General features: G+C 35.5%; 4 protein-coding genes across 4 annotated transcripts; all 4 read left to right on the forward strand.

Annotated features, from left to right (window-relative positions):
- The first annotated feature begins 296 nt into the window (after window positions 1–296).
- Window positions 297–4,402, forward strand: LOC148253599 (SNARE-associated protein-like protein). Its single transcript, XM_088223026.1, has 4 exons — window positions 297–886; window positions 1,679–1,803; window positions 3,335–3,499; window positions 4,132–4,402. The coding sequence occupies exons 1-4, from the start codon at window positions 867–869 to the stop codon at window positions 4,155–4,157; spliced, it is 336 nt and encodes a 111-aa protein (XP_088079152.1). The 5' UTR covers window positions 297–866; the 3' UTR covers window positions 4,158–4,402.
- Window positions 4,403–4,914: 512 nt separating this feature from the next.
- Window positions 4,915–7,906, forward strand: ANX1 (Malectin/receptor-like protein kinase family protein). The gene has a single exon (XM_088221902.1). The coding sequence runs from the start codon at window positions 5,279–5,281 to the stop codon at window positions 7,859–7,861; it is 2,583 nt and encodes an 860-aa protein (XP_088078028.1). The 5' UTR covers window positions 4,915–5,278; the 3' UTR covers window positions 7,862–7,906.
- Window positions 7,907–8,568: 662 nt separating this feature from the next.
- TPR10 (ankyrin repeat family protein) lies at window positions 8,569–18,649 on the forward strand. Its single transcript, XM_088221903.1, has 13 exons — window positions 8,569–8,808; window positions 9,075–9,137; window positions 9,244–9,414; window positions 10,612–10,743; window positions 11,025–11,164; window positions 12,152–12,238; window positions 13,184–13,309; window positions 14,200–14,352; window positions 14,888–14,956; window positions 16,632–16,733; window positions 17,474–17,644; window positions 17,746–17,825; window positions 18,326–18,649. The coding sequence occupies exons 1-13, from the start codon at window positions 8,778–8,780 to the stop codon at window positions 18,378–18,380; spliced, it is 1,380 nt and encodes a 459-aa protein (XP_088078029.1). The 5' UTR covers window positions 8,569–8,777; the 3' UTR covers window positions 18,381–18,649.
- A 291-nt stretch (window positions 18,650–18,940) lies between these two features.
- On the forward strand, window positions 18,941–20,248 carry PRA1.E (prenylated RAB acceptor 1.E). The gene has a single exon (XM_022048493.2). The coding sequence runs from the start codon at window positions 19,117–19,119 to the stop codon at window positions 19,753–19,755; it is 639 nt and encodes a 212-aa protein (XP_021904185.1). The 5' UTR covers window positions 18,941–19,116; the 3' UTR covers window positions 19,756–20,248.
- Window positions 20,249–21,599: the final 1,351 nt, after the last annotated feature.

Below are 21,599 nucleotides of genomic sequence, written 5' to 3' on the forward strand. Positions count from 1 at the left end.
GTTAATTGTTCTAAAATAAAGTATCAAGAATAAAAATATTATAATTTGTTCTAAATTTTTTTCTTAATTTAGAAATCAAATCAATAATATATATAAACTATTTAATTAAAATTTTGAATTGATTAAAATTTTGCTGATATAAGTTGTAATTATATTAATTATAAAATTATATCGAAGGTAAAATAATCTAATTAAATATTATATTAAAATCGCAATTGTAATATAATTACCTAATAATATTTGAACAAACTAAAATAGACCGGACTCTTGACCTAGCTCGATGGGCCGTAGCCCAAGTACCTAAGTGCCAAAACGGGACCGTTTTGGTTAAAATTATTTATTTATTCTTTCAGCGACAAGAACATCGAAGGAGATCGATGAGATTTACTGTGATTCGGCTGGAAAGGAGGAAGAAGAGGACGAGGCAGAGCTGATCTCGACGAGTGAGTGAGATTGAGGGTGAGGGAGAGAAAGGTTGAAGAAAGGAGACTCTTATTTTCTCTTTGGGTGTTCTGGAGATGAGATAAAAAGAGAAATGGCGAGGGGGAATAGGAAGGGAATGAACAGAAAGAACGAGGGAGAAAACAGAAAGAACGAGAGAGAAAACAGAGGGAGGGGCGAAGGGAGAGAGTTTCGAAAATAGAAGTGAAAAAGTAGAGCGAAGAGGAAGAACTTAGCGGTTAAGGAGGAATTCGGGTGAAGAGGATTCCCTTGTCTCTCATTTCCTCCGGGGATCTTCGAGCTTTTGGGGAGACCGAAAAGCTAGAGCGAGGACGGTGAGAGGAAGCAGGTCTGAGTAAGGAGATTGAAAGAAAAAAAAGGAGAGAACAGAGGGAAACAAGAGAGAAAATTAAAGTTTTCGGGCCATGGAGTCGGGCTTCAAGGGGTGAGATCTCGTCTTACTTTTGAGCTGTAAATTTTCATGATGAGATTAATGAAAGTGGTGACTGCTTTGCTTGCTTGATCTAAGTTAGTTTATGATCTGCAACTCCCCCCTACTACATGTTTGCCATTTGTTAATTCTTAATTAAAGCTTGATGTTTATTATATGCTTGGACGTGTTTTTGTTTTTCTTTGAATTGCTTTTTTGTATTCCTTCCAGTGACAAAATGTCTTTCCAGTCTCACTGATGAAATCTGCCTTGTGCTTGTCCAAAATTTGTATAATTCTAGATGGGGCAAATTGCATTTTACTGAAAAAGAAAACTTTTACTTTGCAGAATAATATAGAGTTTGCTGTCTATTTTTTATTTCTAAAATTGATAGAAATATTTAATGTAAAAATTACATAACCAATAGAAAAAAAAAGATCAAAAGTATTAATTTTATATTTCTTTGTCTTCTCAGTCATGAGTGGATATATTTTGAATTTCAGTGATATATATCAGTTTATAGATTATTAGGTGAACTAAAATAGAATATAATTACTTTTGTGTAGCTACAAGACTAAAAAAATGTAAATTAATTCTTATTTTGATTCATTGAAAGTTAAATAAATTAGTTATGGAAATGCAATATTTGTTATAATAGCAAACCCTGAGGAGTAAATTTTCCAATTAAAGAACAGCAGTTTTGGTTACAAATGTAATATAGTACTGAGAGTTTTGGTAACTTCCATAAATATTTTAAGCAGACAGAAAAAAGTAATTGAATGTAACATTGTCTTTCGGTACCTACAGTGATGCTTTGGCCAAATGTTTGTCCATGACGCTTTCCTCCGTCATTAGGGGCTTTGATTCTCAAGCTCAAAAAACTCTTGATAGCCAAGATCAGCTTGCCTTTGCCATTGATCGCCTCACCCGCGGTAATGATATCATCTCCTTCCTCAGACTTTTACGGAGCTTTTTTCTTAGCATATGTGTCCAGATAATTAATTCATGATTTTCCACCTTCTTCATTTGAACTACTTGGTAAAAGTCCTTTTTATGTATTGGGTCTTCTTGCTTCTTTGTTCTTATGAATGTGACTTGTAGCCCTTTTGGTAGGTTTCCTGAAATTTCTAGTTTTTGAACTGAGGTTGGGATACTTTTAAGAAAATAGGATAACAGCCCACAACTCTCTCTCTCTCTCTCTCTCTCTCTCTCTCCATGTTTGCTTTTTGTGGAAGATGAGTTGTGAGTATAGAGAAATTGAGAAATAATTTTGTGGTAAGGGCATATGATAGTATTTATTCAGCTGCTATTATAATGTCTATAGACACTCTTCACTAGAAGCATCTTTCTAGATTCTTAACAATTTTATTGCCAACTTATTTGTTTATTGTTAAACTATAAAAGTGATATCACGTAATCTATTTTACAAATAATTCTTCATAAATGATCCCACTTAGTTTCATTTCTCTGTTTTCTCCTCTTAATCTAGTTAAAGCATCAGATACTTGACATTTACATGATTTGTGCAGTATCGAAGTAAAGTTATGTTAAGAGCTCATCCTCTTTTTGTTTTTTCTTTCCCTTTTTCACTACTTTCAACATGAATATGGTTATGTTTAGATTGAATCTTGGACTATATTATTTAGGGGATTGATGCCTATTGCTTGTATTTATATCCACCTGAAGTTCCACTGATGTTTGTTGAATATTTGTTCACATGCTGATACATTCAATTCTCACATCTTATGATGCATTGCTCCTATAGTTATAATGCACAGTCTTAGTTTTTTCTCTATTGCTTGTGTGATGTTTTATTTGGACAAAGAAGCAGCAACAGTTGTAGTTTAGTTTATCCACTGTGTGATGCTATGATGCTTGAGATACTGTGCGGTGAAAAAATGATTAGGTTGGATTCTCAGAATTTGGGCTATGCAGGACTTTCCACAATTTGGGGCTTTGATGAAATCGTTATTATTCCCTTGATATCAATATTTTGCTGACATATGCAGTTTGAGGATATGTTTGATGTAGTTTCACTTCTAGGATTTAGAATTTAGCTGTCATTATTTAAACTAATTTTGGATTGCTGTATGAATCCTAGCTTAGGGGTTTTGGAAATTGCAAAACAGGAATTTTTTCTGGACTTTAAGGAAAATTTAGCATTTTGGAAGCTGGCAAAATCTTCCGACCTTCTGGCAACCATAAAATCATTGAAGGGTGTAGTTAGATCTGTTATGAAGTGTTTTTTATTTGCTATCTATTTTTTTATTACATTCTTTGTTGTTCTGGAAGATTTTCTAGATTCAAAAGTTGCTATGTGCTTGATTTCTGACAGGACAACTCACCTTCAAAGATAAAATTGTGTAAATATGTGATGGCTAAAAAGGAAGGTCAACTGATAGCATATTAACTTGCCAACCTTCTTTTCTATTTGCATAAATCTTCATTTGTCTATGTTGACAGAACTTGATCAATTATTAGAAGATGCTCCCTCGCCATTTATCATGCAACACGCTGCGAGAATTTCTAGCGTTAGAAAGAGAATTTCATCACTGAACACCCTTCTGAAATCTATACAACGGCGTTTGGACAATATAGACCGAATTCTATCAGTGGGCATGGCACATGGTATTGCTTTTCTTTGGCTTGCATGTCCAGTTTTCTTTTCTTTCCTTTTTCCTAATATCTATTTGTGAGAAAACGTATTTGTCCTTGATATCTCTTTAAGTTATGAAGTCATTTAGTACTTAGATTTAGTTTTCCGCCAAATCAATATATATGGTGTTTTCAGCAGCATGACCAATGATGACAACTGAAACATTATCTAGAAATTGTTGTTGTGATAATCTTGTCGTACCTAAGCCAGCAGCAAGTAATATAGGATATTCGTTATGGTTCTTTCTGAAAAAATGTATGTTTAGCGGGTTTCATCTGTTGGTATTATTGTAGATAGCTTCCTGCCCCCTTTCTGTAGCGTGCAAAATCTTTATTGTCATGAATGTATAAACAACATTGAGTAAAAGCATGGAATTGAGCATCAAATTACTTGAGAATGCATTGCAACGAGTTGAGCAAATCTGAAAAGTGGAAGTCATAGAATGACTAATTGTTATCTGGAATTTGAAGCAAATCCAACTTCTATTTCATTATGCGAGATACTTAAGATTAAAACCTCAATTGTCATGATATATATGTATTTTATTTGCTGTTGCTATCGTGTGTGTATTATTGACGTAATTGATACTTTGATGTCATCGCAGATAAGACAACAACAGAAAGTTCCTGACAATATTGGCATTGATTGCGCCGGAGAAGTAACAAAGGAAAACCGGAGGCTGTTCTTGCTTCTTTTTCTTTTTTCGAAACATGATTTACGGGATCATGATTCTTGTTGGGATGATAGATGATGTACTTTTTAGAAGCCCTTTTTTGAATTAGTGTTACCTTTGGTATACAACCTCTGCAAATTTAGTACCACCATGTTATATCATACATATTTTACTCGAAATAAAGATATTTAATTTTGGATAATTCAACCATCTAATTTTGTTGTTTCATATATATACATATATGTTTGAAAATTTAATATCCTAAACGAATTCATTGACTAACTCCTAATTTAACTAAGCAAAACTTTCATTAACATTATCAAACCAGGAATTTCCTAAGAAGAGAAATTTTGAGTTAATTAAATTAGTAATTCTCCACATTAACTTATATTATCAATTATTAACCGAATAATTATCTAAATTCTCGATCAATTATACTGATTTAACTTGAGAGTAAACAGTTCATAAATTCAATTTATATTCCTGATCAAATTTACTAAAATTAAATAGTTATAGATTAGGGTAAATTAAGACTTTAGGTATAATTTACTCACTATTATTGCTGTCTTATGTGTGATTTTGGTATAAGTTTCCAATACCCCATAATTATAAACCAATCAAACATTGTCTTGTTTCGAATTTCACTCTCCTTCATCAATTCCCAACTGCCCCTACATTCTCAACAATCCAACTCTTTGGACTCAGATTCAAACCAGAATTACAACAATCAATCAAAAAATCAACCCACAAAAAGAAAAAAATGAACAAATAAAACAAAACAAAACCAACCTTCACCTTCTTGATCTTGTTCTTGCCTGGTTTTCCACCTCGGTGATGATCCAGGCAAGCATGAAAACCATTTGGGTTTAGGTGGTTTTATTAGATTAAAAATTTTTAGAGGAAAAAAATTAGACCCAGAAAAAAAGATTGGAAGAGAAAGAAAAAAAAGAAACAAGTTGGTGATTCTGATAGTTTCTGGCTTACAGGGAAACCTTGTTCTGGCTTCTGGAAATCTCTCTTGTTTTCCTGTAAGCCGGAGAGGAATTTCTCCCTGGCCATATTCTCTGAACGAACAACCATGGGTGATAACAGCAGATTCTTGTTTTATTTTACTATGTTTTACGTTGTTTTGAATGTTGTTGAGGCGGCGGCGGCGGTGGCGTCAGGCCACGATTTGGTTCTGAGTTGTGGAGCCATGTCTCCTGGTGAAGATCTTGATGGAAGAAAATGGGAGCCTGATTCAAAATACATTACAGCAGAGAATTCAATTCAAGCTACAGCATCATATCAAGACCCTTCTCTTCTTTCCACCATTCCATATATGACTGCAAGGATTTTCAACTCTCCATCAACCTACAAACTTCCTATAAAACCAACCAAAAGGTATTTTCTCAGACTCCATTTTTACCCTGCATCTTACAGTGGTCTCAACATCTCCAACTCTTTCTTCGCTGTGGAAGCCAATGGAGTTACCCTTCTCAAGAATTTCAGTGCTGCAATCACCTGTCAAGCTCTTACTCAAGCTTATCTCGTTAAAGAATATTCTCTAGCTTCATCGGACTTAGATCTTCTAACCATCACCTTCACACCTTCTGATAAAGCTTTCGCCTTTATTAATGGGATTGAACTGGTTGAGATGCCGGACATGTTTGATTCCGGAGTTCTTGTCGGATTTTCAGACCAGTCCGTTGATGGCAAAACTGCAAACTTCGAAACCATGTTTAGATTAAATGTTGGCGGACAGAATATACCAGCGAACAAAGATTCCGGCGGTCTTAAAAGGACATGGTACGATGATACACCTTATGTGTTTGGTGCTGGAGAAGGAGTTAGTGTTGCGGCTGGTGATAAGTTTAGAATTCAATACAGAGATCTACCATTGTATACAGCTCCTCAAGATGTGTATAGAACAGGAAGATCTCAAGGCCCAACAGCTGAGATTAATGTTAAATCTAATCTAACATGGATGTTTCAGGTTCAACCAAATTTCATGTACTTTGTGAGGCTTCATTTCTGCGAGTTCCAGCTTTCAAAGGTGAATCAGAGAGTTTTCAACATCTATGTCAATAATAAAACAGCTCAGGTTGATCCAAATCCGGCTGATATAATCGCGTGGTCCGGAGAAAGTGGAGTGCCTGTTTATAAGGATTACGCCATTTTCGTCGAGGCTAATCATGGGGACGAAGAGATTTGGTTGCAGATGACACCATCAACAGCAGCTAAGCCTGAATTCATGGATTCCCAACTCAATGGATTAGAGATTTTCAAAGTAAGTAATGATAATAATAGCTTGGCTGGTCCAAATCCTCAGCCATCACCTTTGCAGGTTCAAGAAATTCCAAAGAGATCTTTTGAGAAAAAGAATGTAGCTGCCATTGTTGGAGCTACAACTGGAGGAGCCTTGGCCTTCGGTCTAACCTGTGCTGTGTGTTTCGCCGTCCAACAACGAAGAAAAAGAGTTTCCGGTATCGATTCACACACCTCAAGCTGGCTACCCATTTACACCAACTCCCATACATCAGCATCCAAATCAACAATCTCAGGCAAGAGCACCAATGGAAGCCACCTTTCAACTTTGGCCCAAGGTCTTTGTCGGCGGTTTTCACTGTCGGAAATAAAACATAGCACCAAGCATTTTGATGAGTCAAATGTCATTGGTGTTGGAGGGTTCGGAAAGGTGTATAAAGGAGTTATAGATGGAGGTACCAAAGTGGCTATCAAGAGGTCTAATCCATCTTCGGAACAAGGTGTGAACGAGTTCCAGACTGAAATCGAGATGCTCTCCAAGTTGAGACACAAGCATTTGGTGTCTTTGATTGGATTCTGTGAAGAAAATGGAGAGATGTGCTTGGTTTATGACTACATGGCACTTGGGACATTAAGAGAACATCTATACAACACTAAGAAACCTCATCTCTCATGGAAACAAAGGCTAGAAATCTCCATTGGAGCAGCAAGAGGACTCCACTATCTCCACACAGGAGCTAAGTACACAATTATCCATAGAGATGTAAAGACAACTAATATTCTATTAGACGAAAACCGAGTTGCGAAAGTATCTGATTTTGGGCTCTCGAAAACAGGCCCCAACATGAATAATGGACATGTTAGCACTGTGGTGAAGGGAAGTTTTGGTTATTTAGATCCTGAATATTTCAGAAGACAACAATTGACTGAAAAATCAGATGTATATTCTTTCGGTGTTGTACTTTTCGAAGCTTTATGTGCAAGGCCTGCTTTGAATCCTTCCCTTCCTAAAGAACAAGTGAGTCTTGCAGATTGGGCGCTTTACTGTAAACGAAAGGGTGTTCTTGAAGACCTCATTGATCCTCATATTAAAGGAAAAATCACTCCGGAATGTCTAAAAAAGTTTGCAGATACAGCTGAGAAATGTCTGTCTGACCAAGGTATAGATCGTCCATCAATGGGCGATGTCTTGTGGAACTTAGAATTTGCTTTACAATTACAAGAATCCGCAGATGGCTCTTCACATCGATTAGAAGGAAGTGTCTCCGGTGACTCTGTACGAAGCAATCAAGACGTCGGATTCCATGCTGCTAACCACAGTGTTGGAAGTGAACAAGACTTGAGTGACATAGCTTCGGATGATCTAAACAACAGTGCAGTCTTCTCACAGATTGTTAATCCAAAAGGGAGATGAGAAAATTGCATTTGCTGTCTGACAAAAGTTCTATTCAAGCAGGGATGAGAATCAAGAAAGGAGAAAAACAAAAATACAAGTTAGATTTTTTCCCCATCATGATCAGAGAGGGATGGTTTTATTGTTTATGAAATTGTATTTTGTTTCTTGTCTTTTTAGTATTTTAATATGAATTTGAATACGAAGTTGTCTTCGCTCAATTAAATATTATTTAAAAATACTACCTTACCCTGCCCTACCCGGAATTATTCTATATGATAAAATCGTATGCTTAATATAATTATACATTATATATGTACTGTTCATAGAAAGAATTTAAATTCTTTGTTAGATTTTTCCTAATCATTCTTTTTGTTTGTGTATTATCGACGTAGAGATTTATTTTCTCTCGAAATACAAAAGTCTATCTATCGATTTGATGAATTTCCTGTAAATATAAGTTTATTAATAATTATGGATGTTTATATAATTGTATAATTTATAATTCTGTTCCTAAGTAATCTCCTTTATAAAGATAAAACATTTGAACATTTTCAGTCTCTCCTCATATGATAACAACATTTTCTATTCGATAAAATATGAATTTATAAAAAAATGTTTTAAGGGAAAAAAGCAATTTTTGTGATAAAAATATTAAATTTATAAATACAATTCATAAAAAAATCATAATATAAACAATCTATACGTTTAAATTATTAATAAAACCTTTTTTTTTTTTTGAAGAGTTTAAACCCTTCTTTTCAGGGTTCTATCATCCCATGGAGGTTCTATTGTTCTAAAGTAAACCCCAGAAGCTTGTTTCTGTTGTCTCCTTTACCGCTTGTCTTCTTCCAAAACAAGTTACAAGAAAAACCCACAATCAAATAGCAACAATCTACATATCACAATAATTTAGGGTTCTAAAGTTACAGTTGCCATGGCTCCAGACGCTTCTGCTGCGCTTGCAGGTTCCCCTCTTTCTCTATACATATGAGTATATACTTACAAAAATACATTTGGGTTGTTTTAGATTTTTATGAAATGGATTTTGAACTGAATTGGAGATGAAAGTTTGTTGCTTTTCATCGATGTTTCTTTGATCACATCTCCTTTTTACCCTTCAACTTGTATACGCGTGTGTCCGTGCTTTTTTTTTTTTTTTTCTTTTTCGGAGTTTGATGGGAAGATTCAACTGTTACTTACTCCCCTGATTGTGTTGATTTGTGGATAACAGTCAGACAGAAAGTGCAGCAGTTCTTAAATGCTGCTCGTATTGGGAACCTTGATCTTCTTAAGAGTAAGTTTAATTTCAGTTCATGACTATCTAGATGAAATGGGTATTATTATTTTCAAATTGAATCTTGTTTTAAAAGGTTTTGTTGGTTAATATTTGTTTGGAGCAGACATAGCAGCGCAGCTAGATGAGGGGAAAGGAATGTTGAAAACCGTGGCAGATATTAAGGACGCAAATAAACGAGGGGCTCTTCATTTTGCAGCAAGAGAGGGGAAGACTGAAGTCTGCAAATACTTGTTGGAGGAACTGAGGCTAGATGTCAACACCAAAGATGAAGAAGGTTTCTGGATTCTATTATAATATTAGTTGGAAGGACTAAACTAAGGAACTTATGATTGATGGGTGCAACAGATTGGTTAAAAAAATCTGTATAGGTTTAACTCTTCCAAATCTTAATACAAGGGAAGAAAAGATGAGACTTTTATGGAGATTAAGTACTATAAACCATTAGAAAAGACAAAACTAACACTGATAGTGTTTCCTAGGTTTAGCATTGGCATTTTTCATGATTTTATCATTGTTGTGTGTGTGAGGAGATCACTCATGGTTATATTTGAAACTAAAGTTCTTGTTGTGCAGTGACTTGCTGTTTGAAACTCAGAATTCTTTTAAGTATCTTATCCTTCATGCCCATAATAATGATAGGGTCTCATACCATTACAGATTTGTTATAGTTTGTAACTAAAAGGAATTCTAGCTGCTACCTTAGAAGTATAGTTTGATGTTCTTTAGTTCGGTGAGTTTGTTTTGATCTTATGTTCATTGTATAGTATATGATATTTATAAACAATTCTTAAGAATAGGAAAAGCAATGTGACTCTGTGATATCTTTTGTATTTGTTGAGTTTCTCCTGTGAACCTTGAGTGTTTGTTGTCTCTTTTCTTTGTAGACTGTGGGAAGAAAAAAGGAGGATAGGTTGCTTTGGGAGGAGTGCTCTTTGCTGGTTTATGGTTGCTATATTTGGGAAGGAATGCTAGGATTTTTAAGGACCATTTTTCTTCTTTGTTATTTCTTTGGGATAAGATAGTTGTCTGATTTCTTTGTCTGAAAAAAGATAACTTTTTTATTTCTCTTTACTTTTTTATTTCTCTTTAGCCTAAAGAGAATTGGGCTATAAGTATATTTTGCTCTCTACTTTGCATAGAGAGCGGCCGACTGTTCTGTGGCCTTTTTATCTTGTTTTTTTCTTTTTTAATTTTTGCAGAACACCTGCTTCTTCCCTTATTACTTTTCTTTCTAATATACTTCTGTTTCATGAAAGAAGAATAAGATAACTAAGAATAGATTCTTACTATGTTGTACCAGATACTAAATGGGCGATACAATATTATTCTCAAATAGACTATGTATAAAAAATATTCCCATTCTCTAATACCTCTTCAAGCTGAAGTTTATGTTTTCCCTCCTGGTCAAAGTGTTTTAATTATTAATGCAATACTTATTTGTTTAACTACAAGAACTGTTACATACATGCAGGTGAAACTCCTGTTCTTCATGCTGCCCGACAAGGACATGCAGACACTGTCAAGTACCTTCTTGACCATGGTGCCAATCCTGCTATACCCAGTGACTTAGGGGCCACTGCCTTGCATCATGCTGCAGGAATAGGTTTCCTTTCTCTCTTTCTTTTCTCCTTGTCATTGGTGTCTGGGTTTGTGTGGGGTTTATAGGCACTTCTCTCTCTTTTTGGGATAGCTTATGATGGTTTTATTTAAGATATGACTGGAAGCTTAAGCTTCTGATTAGCTCAAGAATTATTTATTGCATCTCCATTCGTGTAGCATCTTTTTTATGACAAATGCAACTACTAGTCTTATCTTCAAATCCTGAGCTTTTCAGTCATTTGCTGCCTTGAAATTTTATTCTCTGCATTCTAATGTTGTCCACAGGAAATATTGAGTTGCTGAAAGAATTACTTTCTAGAGATGTTGAGGTTGATTCACAAAGTGATGCTGGTACTCCTCTGATCTGGGCTGCTGGTCATGGCCAGCAAGATGCAGTAAAAGTTCTACTAGAGCACCATGCTAATGTAATCTCTTGTTCCTTTTTTCTTGTTTTCTTTCAGTATCCTATCTATCTTTTAGTTATTTTTTGTAAGTATTTCCTGATTAATTAATGAATTATGACATTCTTCCTTTTACAGAGAAATCTTCAAGGTGAAGATTTGGATTTGGAAAGGAACTTTTATGTCTGAAATTGTATATATTTGGTTGGAAGGTTATAAAAGCTAAATTTTTCACATACGTTTTTAGATACCGGCTTAGGTCATTCCTTTTGGATGGCAAAGCTTGGATTCTTCATTTTCTAGGATGGTAAAATCATTTTATTTTGACTATCAATTCTTTCTCCTGGAGAAAACGTTATCCTTTGGCATAGCTGGTCACGGGATTAGGACCTCAACAGGTTTCATGCTTCCTATGTGCTCCTTGTTTGGGCTTAAAGGTCTTAACTGGGTGCAGATGTCCTTTGGGTTTGTACATCCTCGGCTATGTCAGTAGAATTTGTTTGAGCTTGCTTGTACCAATTCTTGGCTTTCTGTGTCTCCACTCTCCAGTAAGGTTGTGGAATTGTGAGGAAGTAGTTTGGCTGTTTCTAGGAGGATTAGCCTTTTGTTTTTTTAAAAAATTAAATCTAATGTGTACTGATTTTATTTTGGAAGGTTAAAGTGTAATAAATTTCTCATGATTGCTGAATTTGCTGACAACTGAGTCCTTAGTTGCCTGGCAACATGTTAGAACTGAGGCTTCAACATCTGGGGGTTCAAAAGAGAGGATGCAAAGAATATTTTTGTGCCAAAGATGTAGTTGGCCTCTAAAGCATTCATATACTTGTTATTGTCTTTATCCTCATTTTCTACACCTTCAAAACTTTTCCTAAAAAGGGATCTATGTTTGAATTTCACTTCCATTCTCAGTGTCACTTATTTCAATTTATGAAAGCTTCGTTTATCACAACCAAATTCAATTTGAGGTTTTTTTTTACCTTCCACTTCATTAATCGGTGATAATTTTTGCAGCCTAATGCAGAAACTGAAGATAATATCACTCCGCTATTGTCAGCTGTGGCAGCTGGTTCTCTAGCATGCTTGGACTTGTTGGTGAAGGTTTGTTTCTTCTTATTTGCTTAATGTTGGGAGCTTCTTTGATTGAACAATGATAGGTTCCTGGCTTTCAAAAGATATATCTTAAAGATTGGATGGGAAAGAAGATTTTCATACATCTTTCTATTATTGCTTTGCTGATTGCTCTTTGGGGAACTGAAAAATGGAATCTCAACTACAGATTTTCTTTTTTTATTTGAAACAACTTCTCTAAAGTTGTGAACTGCAGCCAGTATTTATTTTTCAGTTCCTTGTGGAGGTTGGTGCATTGGAAAGCTTGATGGTGGTGTCAGATTTTGTCTATCTAAATGAGAGTCTTGTATTGTTATGTTTTCGCTCAACAATTTGGTTTTTGATTTATGAATAAATTGCTTTAATTCTGTCGTTTAAAATGTATAGTTAGAAGATTAACCAAATTCGTTATGTATTTGTTAATTTTTCAGATTGTTTGCTTGTTCAGGGTTTACCTTTTTCTATCATGAAAAGAAATTGAGTGGCACTTCGATCTTGATGTTTTCCAGTTTTCTTTCTTTCCTCAGTTTAATTTCTCTAGTTAGCAGGATCCCTATCCTCCCACCATGTTTTCTCCTTTTTTTCTAAATCAAGTATTTTTCCTTTCTTATATTTAAGAAAACTTCTTAATTGTGTGTTTTTCTATCTGGCCCTACTAGCAAATTACAAAATGAAATTTTGATGCTTGTTCTATACACAGTTTTAACCTTTTGAAATCAAGAAGTTATAAGCAGCATAAAGAAGTTGGTTATTCACGTACTTTGTGGTAGCTCTAGTATTATATGCTAAAATATGGCTAAATTTTGCCTCTGCTATTAGGGGCATGTGTGGTTTGTATTTATTTATATTATGTATAGTCACTCGTGCAATCTTGATCCTGTGCGATTTTGTACTATCTTTAAATGTGCGGCACTGCCTAGATTTTAATATATGCAGGCTGGTGGAAATGTGAACGTTACTGCTGGTGGAGCAACTCCCTTACACATTGCTGCCGATAATGGAAGTCCAGAAATTATAAACTGCTTATTGAAAGCTGGAGCTGATCCTAATGTAATAGATGAGGTGAAGCTTTCACTTAGTCGTATATCTTCACATGAAATTATTTGTTGTCCCTATTTAGCCAAATATGAGGTTTGCTGCAAACTGTACTAAGTTCTGGAGAAACAACTCCTTTAGTGTAGGGTTAATTGATTCCTTGTTTCTCTTTTCTGTTGCCTGAAAATATTCATGGATGTTCATTTTTGGTGGTTTTCCTTGAGTATTCATTTATTCCCAGCAATTTTTTGCTGTCCTGATTTTTATTTTCTTCACTCTAAGCTTGGATGAATCTTCTGGTTCTGAGTTTAAGTACCATCTACTAAAAAATTGTTTGCAAGAAACTGGTGTAATTTTCACATATGATAAATTCTGTTCCTTCCAAGGGATACAAGAATCTCAGAAGGCTCAAATTTAAGTCGGATGAAGAGGTTGTCATGGTGACTTATTTAAAGTATGACTTCTAAGAAAAACAGCTTTCATAGAACTATTTTAAATTAGAGCTTGGAGAAGCCATTTTGAACATGTGGAACATCTCCATTTATTCTATCCCATAACCTGCCGTATTCAAGGCTGACCTATCAGTAGGTGCTAATCAAGGTTGATGTCAGACTTGAAGCATGACAAAAGTCACAAGGCAGAAATTTATAGATTATATCTTCTGCATGCTCCTTTTTTCTCCCTAAAAGCATGTTGGCACAAATCCCCTGCATTTTAGTTTTCTATCATGATTCTGAATTTCTTTCTTTGGTTTTAGGAGTTCTCATTGTTCCACATTTATAGTGAAATACTTAATTGCTTGCCATGTATCAAAGAGAAGACGTTAAAACTTTCAGAGACATGCCGGATTTGTTTAAAAGTAGTTGTGGGTTTCATCCATCATTTGGAGCAATTAATGAGTGTTCTTCTCTTCACAGGATGGTCAAAAGCCAATACAGGTTGCAGCTGGAAGAGGCAATCGTAAGGTTGTTGAGATCCTTTTTCCCTTGACATCAAAGGTTGAGACCATTACAGAGTGGACAGTTGATGGAATTCTTGAATATATGCAGTCTGAAACTGGCAAACAACAGGTTGTAAATTTATTCAGTATATTATAGCAATATGAACGTTAGAAAGGAATATAGTAGAAATTGAATGGAATTGAACTAAACAACCTTAAAAACTTGGTAGAAATATATGTCTTCTCGAATTAAAACTAATGATTCCAGTATACTGCAGCTATCTATATTTTTAGAAGTCATTCAACAAGTCTCATTGGCGGCAAGCACTTCTCATTTGCTTTCTTGTGCCATTTGGATTGAGAGCATGATATTAATATGAGAGTGGAGTGAAAAATGAGACTTTTCTTGAGTTCATTATTGCAGAAGGCTCTCTTGCATTCTTTTTACAGGAGCTTCTGTTGTGCTATCTTTTATAATAAACAAATTTGACTATTGCCACCATAAGCAAACTGAGGCATAGAAAAAAAACTTGGAAACAAAGAAAATTGCAGTCTGATGAGCATCCAGGTTTGGCTACAGAAAACATTTTGTGGAAATTCTTTTTTGTATTTACACGAAAGATTTGTTTAATTGTAAATGATGATTTCTGATATAAATTTTGCAGGAAGGAATCAGAAATCTGAAGGAAGTCCAATCCCAGGAAGCAACAGGACCCAAGAAGGATCTTCCTGAGGTGCCAATCTTACCCTATAATAACATGTCTGGTTGTTTTGCATTTATATTCTACATCTTTTAAAAATGTTTCTTTATCAGTACCCTTTTTATGTCTGCTTTTGTCTGGGTAACAACTAGAACTTGTTTTAACTTCTAGCCTTTGAAATTTGGTTCAGATTATTGTGTTGTGTATTATCATTGTAGTTTACAATAAAATATTAGGCTCTTAATTTTTTTACTGATAAATTCGACAAAAGCATGCAGAATTAGATGAAGAATTCCGCTTTTTTATAGCACTGTTCTCTAGCAATGAAATAGGAAGGATTATGTTAATGTGAAACTTTTTTCCCAACAAAAGCAATCCAAAGTTTTGAAGCTTGAAATTTGTTGCATAAGGAGAGAGGAGGCTTTGCATAGCATGCTCTACTCAACCAAGTATCCAAAACTTCAACTGTGTTACTTGGCTTTTCTCTTATGTTGATTGATTCCTACTTACTAATTATTACAACCTCACTCCAAAATCCGGGATAACTTACATTTTTACCCTTCATGGTCTGGTCTATTTCAAAATAAAATCTTATTGTGACAGTTAACTACCTTGAGATTTCATAATTAGAGAATGGAATAATTTTATAACCTTAATATAACTGTGCAAATTTAGCATGACATTGCATTATTTTGCAAATAAAACCCAACAAAGTTCTGGTGCTGATCTTTTCATTCTCATTTTGCAAATAAGACCTAAAACTTTGTTTCATTTTGCTGGTAGTTTAACTGCTTCTTGTAGGATCTAGGATTTGGATGTTATCTAACTTGGTTTGTCACGAATGGTACTTCCCCGTTCAACCAGATATGATATATTGAAGCACCCAACTTTTATACCAGCTTTACGTATTCTGGTTTTGCCTTAACATGGCAAATTCCTCTAGTTGATTGGATCCCCTAAGGTGGTTCCAGCTCTCGATTAAACCCATGAGATATATTTTCTCTGATTTCTTTTTTCTATCTTTTTTTTTAAAATAAAAATGTAATATTATATCAACGGTACCAAAGAAGTACGACCCATTTACAAAGCATTTACATCTCAATCAATTGGTCCATTACCATCCCAAAATCATCTAAGTCATTAATATCATGTCCCAAAAATATAGAAACAAATGTATAAATCTATCTATTCTTAATATTGTTAAATTCTTTCTCAACCCTTTCAAAGACTATACTATTTCTCTCCTGCCACACAACCCGCAGCACCGAGATAGGGATAAGCATTAAGTTTTTTTTCTTTTTACACAGCCCTGCCCATGCTCACAATTCATCTTTAACAGATCCTGCCATAACCCATTTTATCCTCAAAAATTCATATATCATTGTCCATAAACTGTAGACCAGCGGGCACCACAACAGTAAGTGATTACATGTTTCTGCATCCATTTTACACATGAAACATCGGTTAACCATGCATCTGCCATTCCTCATCAACATGTCTATAGTCAGCATACTTCCTCTACAAGCTTCCCATGCGAAAAACGCCATTCTTAGAGGAGCTTTAGTCTTTTTCCTATCTAACTGGATTAATTTTTACAGTTTGGTAACCAAAAAAAGTGGAGAACTTAATTGATTGGAAACCACATAACATGTCAAATAGTGCATGATCTCCAAACTTATAACACTTAGAACATGTTTTAACTGTTAAGGTATCACCTGAAGCAAAGAAGAAAGCTGTAGAAGCAAAATCAAGAGGACATGAGGCTTTCGAAAGAAAGGATTACCATATGGCTATAGACGCTTATACTCAGGTATGCTAGTTATTTATACTGTTCTCTCTGCATGGAAAATATTTTTTTGCATTCTACCAAAGGTTCAGCTTTTCTATTTATATTGAACAATAATGAAATTTGGAGGCCCAGATGCCTTATGCCCCTTCTCGGTCGAAGTCCGGACTAAACCCTCCAAAAAGACACATGGTTTTCGCTCTTTTTTCGTAAAGGAAGAAACATTACTTAGAAGGGAGCAATGTATTACAAACAATGAGGAGAGGCTGAGGGATTCTTTAGCTGGTAAAGAGAAATAAAAAAGCAGAAAAGAGAAGCTTCCATAAAGATACCATCCCAATTATTTTCTAGCAGGATAGAGACATCCTCTAAAAAAACCGTGGTCCTTAGCAAAAGGGGAAGCAAGGAGTACAACTGTGTCCCAAATGTCATGAGTTGATTGAGATTGATCCTTGAAATTCAAGAGAAGACACCCAAAATGTTTATTTTTACTTGGGATTTAGTATCTTAATCTGCTGCATGGTAATGATTCTGGTAATCAGTTCTAATTATTTGTAAGTAATAAATCTGGTTTATAAGTGGGTGATTGGAGTTAAATGAGTAAATATCTTCCGTAAAACTTCCTTGTCAATGAAGGTTATTAGATACCGGAACCCTTGATCAGTTCTTAGACACCTTTGGTTGTGTCTTCACTGTCAATTTTTAGTAGTGGTAATGGAGCTTCTAAATTTTGACTACTCTCTTGTTTGATGATGTGTATACAGGCTATTGATCTAGATCCCACCGATGCCACATTTTTTTCAAATAGAAGCCTTTGCTGGTTACGTCTTGGCCAAGCTGAGCGTGCATTGGTTGATGCAAAGGCGTGCAGAGAACTAAGACCAGATTGGCCCAAAGCTTGCTATCGGGAAGGTGCAGCTTTGCAGCTGTTGCAGGCATGCTCTCTCTCTCTCTCTCTCTCTCCCTTAGTGCTTTAATTAGGTTATTAATTTGATTTATGTAGTTTGACATACTCTATTTGCTTTTTAAATTTCAGAGGTTTGATGAAGCAGCCAATGCTTTCTATGAGGGTGTGAAGCTTGACCCGGAAAATAAGGAGCTTATAAGTGCTTTTAGGTTTGTGATCACACTCTCCATATTATATTTCTAAAGAAAAACTAATTAGTCATGCAACTAATTATGAAATTTGTAAATAATTACCAAATCATGTAAAAATATAAAAAAGAAGCAAATAAAAGAAAGTTCCTTTTAACATTTATGAGTTATGTTTGGGAGCAGAGAAAAGTTTGTTGGTATAAGAAGAGTTAAAATCAACTCATACTGGAAAAGCATTCCTTGCTCGTGAAGCAGCTGGGATGATGATGATGATGATGATGCTCCATTTATATATTTCTCTAATAACGACAAATTATGTTCAGTAAATTCTCTGAGTGGAACTTCATTATATTCAAGATATCTATCAATTTATAAGGAAACGTTGGAAAAGACATTAAAGCTCCAAACTTTTGGGGCTGTACATGATTGATAATCTTACTGCAGTATGAGTTGCTTCATGGTTATTGAACCTTTGTGAGACGTTACATTTTTTCGACTACTTACTGTCGCTGTTCTTACAGGGAAGCTGTTGAAGCTGGGAGGAAGTTTCATGGCACAGATAAGGAGAAATCGTAGTTTCCGCCATGTTTGAGAGAGAGAGAGAGATAGAGAGAGAATGAAATAGCGAAAAGAAGACTGGAAAATTTTGTTTGATCTTATTTTCTTTTCCATTTCTTGTGAGAAACTGTAAGCTTATCTCAGTGCTATTGGGTTCCTGTAATTTATCCAACCTCAGTTGCTAAGCTATATATATATATATATATATATATTTATATAGTTGATGCATTCAACTTTGTTTTATCAATGGAAGAATGCTGAGCTTCTGCCAAGAGGCTTGCTGGAAATTCAGTTTTTTTTTTTTTTTTTTTATCACCTTAATTTATGGTAATTATTTTTTAAAAAAAGAAAAAAATTATATATTTTATTAATTAAATAAAATTTGCATGCATTAAAAATGTAAATTAGTAATTTATATTATCTGATTTTCTTTTTCTAATTTTTGACGTCATTAAATAGCAATTTTGAGATATTAATTTGTACTTTAATCAAATACGGAAATTCGATTTTGTGGAGCAATTTGGGCCGTTAATCCGGCTGGCCCACGCTGTCAATTTCAGGACTCACACCTTTGACCGCCCAATCTGTGAATCCTTTCAATTCTTCATCTTCTTCCTTCCTCCCCTCCAAACCCTGCAATTTCTATTAAGGTTCTTTCTTTCTCCCTGCTTGAATCCATCAGATCTATCTCTCTTTTCTTCTCATTCTTTTTTCTCCAATTTTATTTTCTTTTATATCGACGAAAACCTTTTCGATGTCACTAAAATCAGACGCCGGTTACGGCACTCTTCCGGCCACCGCGGCTACTACAACCAATGTGCAATCCCCTTCCGCCTCGACATCTTCTCCGATTTCTTTTGTCTCACGCGCCAGGCAGACAACGCAATCGCTGATCGCCACGCTCCGGCCATGGAAGGAGCTTCTCGACCCCAGCGCCATTTCTCGACCCTTCAACTACGCCGAAGCAATTAGCCGTATCAGGTATAATATCAATTACTTCCGTATGAACTACGCGCTGGTCATGCTTTGTATCCTCTTCCTCAGTCTGCTATGGCACCCGATTTCAATGATCGTGTTCTTGGTTATTTTCATTGGTTGGTTCTTCTTTTACTTCTTCCGAGATAATCCGGTTGTTATTATGGGTCATACTTTCGATGACCGGGTCGTGTTGGGTGTTCTGAGTATAGTGACTGTGGTTGCTTTGGTTTTCACTCATGTGGGTCTGAATGTGCTTGTCTCGTTGATCATTGGAGTGGTTCTTGTTGGCATTCATGCTGCTGTTCGAGGCACTGATGATTTGTTTCTTGATGAGGAAAGTGCAGCTGAAGGAGGGTTGCTTTCGGTTGTTGGCAGCCAGCCATTGCGGCAAACGGGTTATACTCGGATTGGATGATTTGGTAATTCTCTTTTGGGGTAATTGTGGTAAGAGCAGCAATTAGTTCTTGTCTTGTTGGGTGTATTTTGGTTGTGGTGTTATTGATTCAAGCTTGAAATTTGAAAGATGGGGAAGAAAACTTCAGTTGCCAGTAGGAAGAGGGTGATTTGGATTTAAGCAAATTCGGTCATTTTTCGGGTGCAAAGTTCGGAACTTGGTGAGATCAAGGTGTTGAGTATAAGCCAAAATTGAGACTGAACTCATGTTTTAGTGGTTGCAGCAGCGTGGGGAAGGTGATTTCTTTGTTATTCTCTATGAATGACTAATCTTTCTTGGCGAAAAACTTGGTCTCAGTCTTCTTGAAGTGCTATTACTAATTTGTCCATTTCTTCTGTATGTTAAAAGCTCAAAAATCCTGTATGTTTTACACATTTCAAAAACATAATGAACTGGGTTTAGACTGTTCTCTTAGTTGAAATGTTATAAGGAATATCTTGCGGTTGTTATTCAATATTTTGTATCCGGATGCAGTTAGTATCTGTATGGTGTTTGTTGATCATTGTGCTTTCTATCAGTTCCTCTCTCATAGTAGATTGGTCTTGAGATAAATCAAAGCTAGATGATGATATTTCTGCTATTCCTTCCTCTCTTTGAGATTTTCAGGCCAAACACTTTGTTAAAATGCTGGTCAACTTGGTGAAGCAAAGTGGATCTTCTAAACTTTTGGCTGTTAAGATAGGTTTATTAGTCTTTGAACTATTTTTCCTTGGATGCCAATTTGAGGCCAGCATCCTTCTCCAGATGAACTTTTTTTATTTTTATTTTCTGGCTGTGTGATTTAGTTCATTGAATTTTATATATTCACTGCGAAGAACACGTGAAATCAATCTCCAGCCTTTATATAGCAGCAGTCTTCTCCTTCACTTTTTTTTCCTTTTCTTGTTCCTGTAGAAGACAGAAAATGAATATTCTTGTGTTGGTATGACCTTGATTATGGCCTAAAACCAATTCTTATGTTGTAGAATGTAAATACTCTTTTTGCAAATAAGTGCCTGAGAGAGAAAGGGAAAGCAGCAAGACTTGACTAATGAGGGGCAGTTTATGGTTTTTGTGCGGGCATGGAAACTCTGTGAAATTGGGAGAATACCCAGGAATATGAACTGGGGAGGCACTAGAGACAGGGCAAAAGCTTCTTAACGGTAGCTTAGGAATATGAAGTTGTTCTTAGAGCTCTAGCATCAGCAAATGCAATCTTACAGCGGCTTGAGTCTTAGTATCTGAGAAAGCAATTTGGCTTGAAATGTCTCAGCCTCTGCAGTGATTATTGTCACAGATGCAGCTGATTCTTCTCTTATTAGACAGTCTGTTTACGTACTCATTACCAAAAGAGAAGTTATTGGCTTCCAGAGCTCCTCACAAGTACGCTCTGGCCATTCCATCCCAGCGGTCTGTAATATCAGGTTGGTATAATCTTAATGGCTTGCTTCTCAAGTCAATGAAGCTTCTGGGTCATGGTCAATTCTAGATTGTTGGCCATTTGTGCCCTATGGGCATTACAACTTTGAGTGAAATCATTATGTGCTCATTTAGCGTATAATAGGTGGTTCAATCCCTTAAATATCATCATTCTTATTCAGATTTTTGCTAAGCCACATCAAGTTTGTCAAAAAATTCTTTTTATTTGACAAAAAAACTGATGGGGACCAATGGGGTGAACCATCTGACCTGTACTTAGGAGCTACACGATAACATCTGGGTTGACAGGTGGGTTTTTGCTCAATATGGCGTTGGAATCATAAGTCCAAACAATAGTATGTTGTCTTGTACTGTTGCTTGGATTGTCGTCTCAAGAGAACATGTGT

This window comes from Carica papaya, chromosome 6 (assembly GCF_054855325.1).
Source record: "Carica papaya isolate Zhongbai chromosome 6, ASM5485532v1, whole genome shotgun sequence".
Taxonomy (NCBI): Eukaryota; Viridiplantae; Streptophyta; class Magnoliopsida; order Brassicales; family Caricaceae; genus Carica; species Carica papaya.

Coding starts and splice junctions, on each gene's coding strand:
- ANX1 (XM_088221902.1), top strand. CDS start 5,279: ATGGGTGATAACAGCAGATTCTTGTTTTATTTTACTATGTTTTACGTT.
- LOC148253599 (XM_088223026.1), top strand. CDS start 867: ATGGAGTCGGGCTTCAAGGG. Junction 887..1,678: donor ATGGAGTCGGGCTTCAAGGG/GTGAGATCTCGT, acceptor CGGTACCTACAG/TGATGCTTTGGCCAAATGTT. Junction 3,500..4,131: donor ATCAGTGGGCATGGCACATG/GTATTGCTTTTC, acceptor ATGTCATCGCAG/ATAAGACAACAACAGAAAGT.
- TPR10 (XM_088221903.1), top strand. CDS start 8,778: ATGGCTCCAGACGCTTCTGCTGCGCTTGCAG. Junction 9,138..9,243: donor GAACCTTGATCTTCTTAAGA/GTAAGTTTAATT, acceptor TGTTTGGAGCAG/ACATAGCAGCGCAGCTAGAT. Junction 14,957..16,631: donor CCAAGAAGGATCTTCCTGAG/GTGCCAATCTTA, acceptor TTAACTGTTAAG/GTATCACCTGAAGCAAAGAA.
- PRA1.E (XM_022048493.2), top strand. CDS start 19,117: ATGTCACTAAAATCAGACGCCGGTTACGGCACTCTTCCGGCCACCGCG.